Source organism: Elephantulus edwardii, unplaced genomic scaffold, assembly GCF_000299155.1.
Source record: "Elephantulus edwardii isolate Elephantulus edwardi_28Jun2011 unplaced genomic scaffold, EleEdw1.0 scaffold00068, whole genome shotgun sequence".
NCBI lineage: Eukaryota > Metazoa > Chordata > Mammalia > Macroscelidea > Macroscelididae > Elephantulus > Elephantulus edwardii.
This window is the reverse complement of record NW_006399818.1, coordinates 11,764,321-11,770,564: the sequence shown is the minus strand read 5'-3', so window position 1 is coordinate 11,770,564 and position 6,244 is coordinate 11,764,321. Positions and strand designations below refer to the sequence as shown.

Sequence of the window (6,244 nt, the reverse complement as noted above, 5' to 3'; positions counted from 1 at the left end):
ATTAGTTACAGTGTTGACCCCACCCTTAGCCCAGTGCCTTGACCCACTTACTCCTTGTGAAGGAAAAGTTAAATAAATAAAAAAATTGTCATCTGTTCCTGCCCTTCCAATCATGAACATATGTGAAAATGATGATGTCACAGTAACTCCAAAAAGGAACCCAGGAGAATGGAGAAAGAAAGATAGAAATGTTTTATGTTCGAAATGTCTTCAGCACACTTCAATATACAATCAGATATTCCTTTTTTATTAATTGTGTGTATTTTCCAATTTATTTTTAATGCAACATATATGTATTTTTTACAGCATATTCTTCCCATTTAATTTTTCCCCATTCATTTATTGTTACGCATTTTCCTCCCTGCCCACTGCTCCCCCCAGTCCATTTTTCTCTTTGAAAAGAAAAAAAAAATTCATTGTTATAAATCACCCTTCCCCTAAGTCCACAGGCCACTTCATTATGCATTTCTTTTTCTGGAATCTTGTAAAAAAATAATACCCAATCATATTTTCCTTTTAAACAGTTCTCTCCCTCATTATTTCAATGCAGTATACATTATTTATCCCCTCTTTTTTTAGGCTCCCCCAACTCTGATGTCAGTCCCGTTTTACAACAGTGGCTCTATGCAGTATTTGTCCTTTTGTGACTAAGATATTTCACTCAACATAATCTCCTCCAGGGTCACCCATTTTGTATAATATTTCATGAGTTCCTTGTTTTTCAATACAGTATAGTATTCCATTGTGTGAATATACCAAATCTTCTCTAGCCATTTGTTTGTTGATGGGCACTTGGGTTGTTTCCAACTCCTTGCTATTGTGAACAAAGCAACAATAAACATGGGTGTGCATATATCTGCTTGGGTGGCAGTTCTGATTTTTTTAGGTTATATTCTCAGTAGTGGAATTGCTGGGTCACATGGTATTTCTATTTGCAACATTCTGAGAAAGTGCCATACTGCCATCCATAGTGGTTGCAGCAAGGCAATCAGATATTCTAATCTACAGTCTGTTGTTGCTTGGTAACATCGAGTCATACAATCTAGAGTGGAGGAAGAGGTAATACTCCAGGACAGAAGAATACATAGGGGGGCATTTAAAGTTTTCCAGGAAAAATATCCAAAACTGAAGAAAACACAAGAAAAAAACTAGCATCTACGAAGTGTACAATGAAATTGTTGTGGTTGCTAGGTGTCATTAAGCCCAGCATGACCGTCTTGTGCCATCCTCACCATCCCTGGACGCCTTAAGCCCTCTGTTACAATCACTGTCAATCTGCCCCCTTGAGAGACTTCCTCTCCCATCTTCCCAAACATGATATCCTAGCGTTGTAATGGTGCGCTGTGGCCGGGTGTTGTTCCGAAAGACTCATAGGTGACCCTCTAAATGGGATTTCAGAAGTTGTAAATCGCAGGAGAGAAGATTGCCCATATTTCTCCAGCGAAGCTGAGGATGGATTGGAACTGCTTGCATTTGAATTGTCAGCGCAACTCCTCACTCATTAGGCCACCAGAGCTCTCTTCAAATCATATTTTAGACAACTTTCATGCCCCAGAAAATAGACTATAGTGGCTTGTAAAAAGAAAGTACTTGGACATAGATGTATGGAAACTTCATTGATAACCTAAGACTCTTCACCAAAGGAGGAACTGGTGGAATGGGATATCCTCGATTAGGTGGGGAAGGTGGAAAAGGTGGTGATGTCTGGGTTGCAGCAGAAAAACATATGACTTTAAAACAGCTTAAAGACAGATATCCTCAGAAACGATTTGTGGCTGGAGGAGGAGCAAACAGTCGAGTAAATGCACTGAAAGGTTCCAGAGGGAAAGACTGTGAAATTCCTGCACCTGTGGGCATTTCAATAACTGATGAAAATGGTAAAATTATAGGAGAACTCAATTAAGAAAAAGATAGAATTTTGGTAGCTGAAGGAGGTCTTGGTGGCAAACTACTTACAAATTTCTTACCGTTGAAAGGGCAAAAACGAGTAATTCATCTTGATCTAAAACTTATAGCTGATATAGGCCTAGTGGGATTCCCAAATGCTGGAAAATCATCATTACTAAGTCGGATTTCTCATGCAAAACCTGTGATTGCAGATTATGCATTTACAACATTGAAGCCTGAACTTGGAAAGGTAATGTACAGTGATTTTAAACAGATATCAGTGGCTGATCTTCCAGGCTTAATAGAAGGAGCACATATGAACAAAGGAATGGGCCACAAATTCCTGAAGCATATAGAAAGAACTAAACAGCTACTTTTTGTTGTTGGTATTTTTGGATTTCAACTTTCTTCCAAAACTCAACACAGAACTGCCTTGGAAACCATAATACTGCTCACAAAAGAGCTGGAGTTGTATGATGAAGAACTTCAAACAAAACCTGCACTTTTGGCAGTTAATAAAATGGATTTGCCAGATGCCCAAGATAAATTCCATGAATTGAAGAACCAACTCCAGAATCCTACAGATTTTCTCCACTTGTTTGAAAAAAACATGATTCCAGAGAAGACAGTAAAGTTCCAACATATCATTCCAATCTCTGCAGTTACTGGGGAAGGAATTGAAGAATTGAAAAACTGCATAAGAACATCACTGGATGAGCAAGCAGACAAGGAAGACAGTGCATACCATAAGAAACAGCTGCTTCATTTAAATATACCCACTACTGTCTCATACAGTGAGCCAGTGCCATGGCCTATTGTGACTAGTTCCTGAGTGGTTATAATTGTAATCCATTCGAGATGATGTGAGGGGTGGGTGTGGGCGTGTTCACGCATACACGCTTGCATTTCTTGTTCCTTTATTGTACCAATGTTTACTGAGTGTCTCACAGGCATTGTTCAGGGTGCTGTATGTTGTATGTACACATTGAAGCATGCAGACAATCAAAAAAAAAAAAAGAAACAAAAACATGATGTCCTTTCCCAAGGACTGGCCCCTCCTAATAAACACGTCCAATATCTGTGCGAGAGAATGCTAGTTAAGTAGATGATGAAAGTAGATGATGAAAAAGGAACAGTAGTAACAAATGTATTTTGTGGTTGGGTTTTTTTCAATATATTAGTTTTGTCTGCTGTATGGCTGTAGGGTTGCCACTTCCTCTCTCAGTGCTTCAGTTAAACTCACTGTTAAACGTGAGACAATGACCGTGCCTAACTTAAGCAGTTGTTTGACACTTGACCTAATGATCAAAGCTGCCCCTTCTGAAACGGTTCAGTGTTTTTAGTTTTTCCATGTATTCCTTCCATCTTCTTTTGATGCTTCCGGCATCAATCAAGATTTTGTCCACAGAAACTTGCAACTGGAGGCTAGCATTTGTTTCTATTATTGAAAAACAGTTTCATTGTGCATTACGTGATTGTATGCTTCCTTCAACTATTTGAGATTTGAAATCTTTCCGATTTGGTTTAAAAGAAAAATTAGGAAATAGGAAATGGGAAAGAGGATGTCCTTAATTCCCTATAACTGTACTTGCTCATGATCTCTGTTTGTCACAGTCATGGCCTACCTATCATTTGGGCCAAATTAGTCCCAGAAGCTGTTAACACAGAGCAAATACACAGAGATACTAGATACTAGAGAGGGCCCCATGCCCCGCCTTCAAAGCAAAGTTTGAACTACGTGTTATTTCAGCAAAATAGCTAAAACCGGCTCCTGAGAGTTGGGGAAGCTATCACCCAACAAATAAATAATAAAAATTGGGGGAGGATGAAACCAGACTTTCGGTACCCAGATAGTTAACCCACAAAGTGCTGTTGTTGGTGCCATCAAGTCAACTATGAGAGCATAAGGGCCGCGGATGGGATTCTCCTCTCTTTCACTGACCCTACTTGTGCCAACGCCGATGTCTTTTTTCCAAGGTCTGGCCCTTCCTGACAACATGCCCCAAAATACCATAGACTGCCAAAAGGACAAATAAATTTGTCTTGAAGGAAATGTACCAAAGGTGTTGTTTAGAAGCAAGGAGGGCGAAACTTAGTCTTTGTACTAATGTAGTTAGAATCATCGTATTTTGCTCTTGTTGTTTTTGTGACTTTCATAATCTGACTTAATCCTACTGAAAGAAAAACACCACACATACATTTTCAATATATTAAAGCACACTGTTCAGATTTAAGTGGTAATTGTAAACCATTTCTACTAGAAACAGAAGGGATAATGTTTTGCAAAGAAGGATGATAAAATGAAAAGCTCATTACCCGAGCAGGACTGATGTCAGTGGTGTGAAGAGCTACTTCGCTTTGTTGAGAACTGATGATGTTTTTAATCCTCAAATTCAAGTTCTGAGCAACTTCCTCCACCACTTTACAGAAAAGATCCCTGCTGTCCTGGCCTTTAATCAGCTGCGTCTTTATCACTGAGAGGATCCGACTCCCTGCAAGGCTGCAAATAGAAACAGGATCATCTCATTCAACAGTATTAGAAAAGCCAACATGCTTCTAAGCTTGAGAAGATAATTCTTAATGTTAATCATCACTTTACAAAGGACATAGCTTTGATCTTATCAATCAAACAGCAGTACTTTTAAGATAAACGGAACCATTACAAACAAAACCAAGAAAGTTTTCCTAGAAGTAAGTCACTTCAACAGGATGAGTTACTTCTTCCCTGATTTGAAAGCTGGGAAGGAAATAATTTAGTTAAATTTGAAATAGGATAAATACTGAGATACAGTTATATAAAAGTGATATACTAAAAGCATATTACCTTAAGATAATTAAGATAATACAACAAAGCACTCAATTCTCTTTGAATATATAAAATAAGTATATTATTTTAATTTAACATTAAAGTATTTCTAATATACACTAGGCCGACTAGCAGCATCATGATAGACAGTGAAGAGACTGTGATTGTTAATTGAGACTGAGATTTAGTTGCTTCACTCCACAATCAACACACTTGGTACCAGCAGCTAAGAAATCAAACGTCTGAAAGAAAAAAAAGTCTGTTATCTGGGACCTCTGCAGAGTACTGAAGAGCAATGATGTCAGAATGGAGAATAAGGTGTGCCTGATCCAGGCCATAGTCATTGCAATTACTTGCTGTGCATCAGAAAGCTACACAATGACTAGGGATGATAAAAGGAAAATTGAAGCCTTTGAGCTATGGTGGTGGGGAATAGTATAGAATATACCACAGACTTCTAGGAGAGCAAACAGGTTTGTCCAAGAGAGGTTCCTTGGAGGCAAGGATTCTGAAGCTTCATGTGACATACTTTGGACATGTGGCAAGTAGGGAACACTCCTTGGAGAGAGACATAATGTTTGGGAGGGTGGAAGGAAAGTGCACGGAGGAATACCCTCGATGAGGTGGACTGACTCAGTGACTGGGGTATGGGGGTAGGTTTGTCAGAGATGATACAGTTGGCTCAGAATACAGCAGGGATCAGAGCTGTTGTACATAGGGTTATTATAAGTTGCAAGCAACTCAATGGCACATAACAACAACATATAGATATCATCACTCTACAATCACAGATGGGAATTTCTGGGTCCACATGCCCTGCTACTAAAAAAAACTGTAAGTTCACTCAGAAATACCTTAGAAGAAAGGCCTGGTGCTCCAACACCCACAAAATCAGTGTCTGGAAACCCCTGAAGTAATAAAGTTGCTTTGACTTAAGTAGAATTTGCTAGTCAAAGTTGAAGTAGAATTACTTCTACTCTGAAGCAATGGAGTCTCTACAGATTGAAGACAACTCTGCAGCAACTGGTAATTCACAGATGAGAAAACTGAGTGAGTCTCAAAGAGCCCAAATGGCCTGTATAAGAATACACAATATTCTAGACTAGCAGTGAAGAGGTGAGGAAGGAGGATGACTTGATCTTCCATTGTGATATGCAAAAGGTCACTGCACAAAAAAAAGGAAGATTAAATGAGTTAATGTTGACCTAAAGCAGAATAGAGATTAGACCAAATATGGCCAGGAAAAAAGAATTTTAAAAATCCTGGATTCACTTTTCCATTATACAAAGCCTGACAATAGAAACAAGTCCCTGCTCTAGAGGACTAACTTAGAGCCCATGTGAGAAAAATCTAGAGACATTTTCATCCACTATAAGACGCAAAAGCATTCTACTATAGAGATCATAACAAACTTCAGCTAACACTAAGAAAAATGGGAACCCCAGAACAACTTAATTAACCTATACCGAGATCAAGAAGAATTGACCTATACCTATATCAAGAAGTTGTCTGAATAAGAGAGGTGATAGTGGGCATCCTTGCCTAGTTCCT

The 6,244-nt window shown here is 38.8% G+C and overlaps 2 protein-coding genes across 2 annotated transcripts in view; one reads left to right on the top strand and one right to left on the bottom strand.

Annotated features, from left to right (window-relative positions):
• PARPBP (PARP1 binding protein) overlaps window positions 1-6,244 on the bottom strand; it is a 118,225-nt gene that overhangs the window by 23,856 nt on the left and 88,125 nt on the right. The window contains exon 6 of the mRNA XM_006888542.1: window positions 4,204-4,387. Coding sequence (XP_006888604.1) covers window positions 4,204-4,387 — 184 coding nt within the window. The remainder of the gene's footprint in view (window positions 1-4,203; window positions 4,388-6,244) is intronic.
• On the top strand, window positions 1,601-2,719 carry LOC102864057 (GTP-binding protein 10-like). Its single transcript, XM_006888560.1, has 2 exons — window positions 1,601-1,793; window positions 2,031-2,719. The coding sequence occupies exons 1-2, from the start codon at window positions 1,601-1,603 to the stop codon at window positions 2,717-2,719; spliced, it is 882 nt and encodes a 293-aa protein (XP_006888622.1).

Coding starts and splice junctions, on each gene's coding strand:
- LOC102864057 (XM_006888560.1), top strand. CDS start 1,601: ATGTATGGAAACTTCATTGATAACCTAAGACTCTTCACCAAAGGAGGA. Junction 1,794..2,030: donor GGCTGGAGGAGGAGCAAACA/GTCGAGTAAATG, acceptor ATATAGGCCTAG/TGGGATTCCCAAATGCTGGA.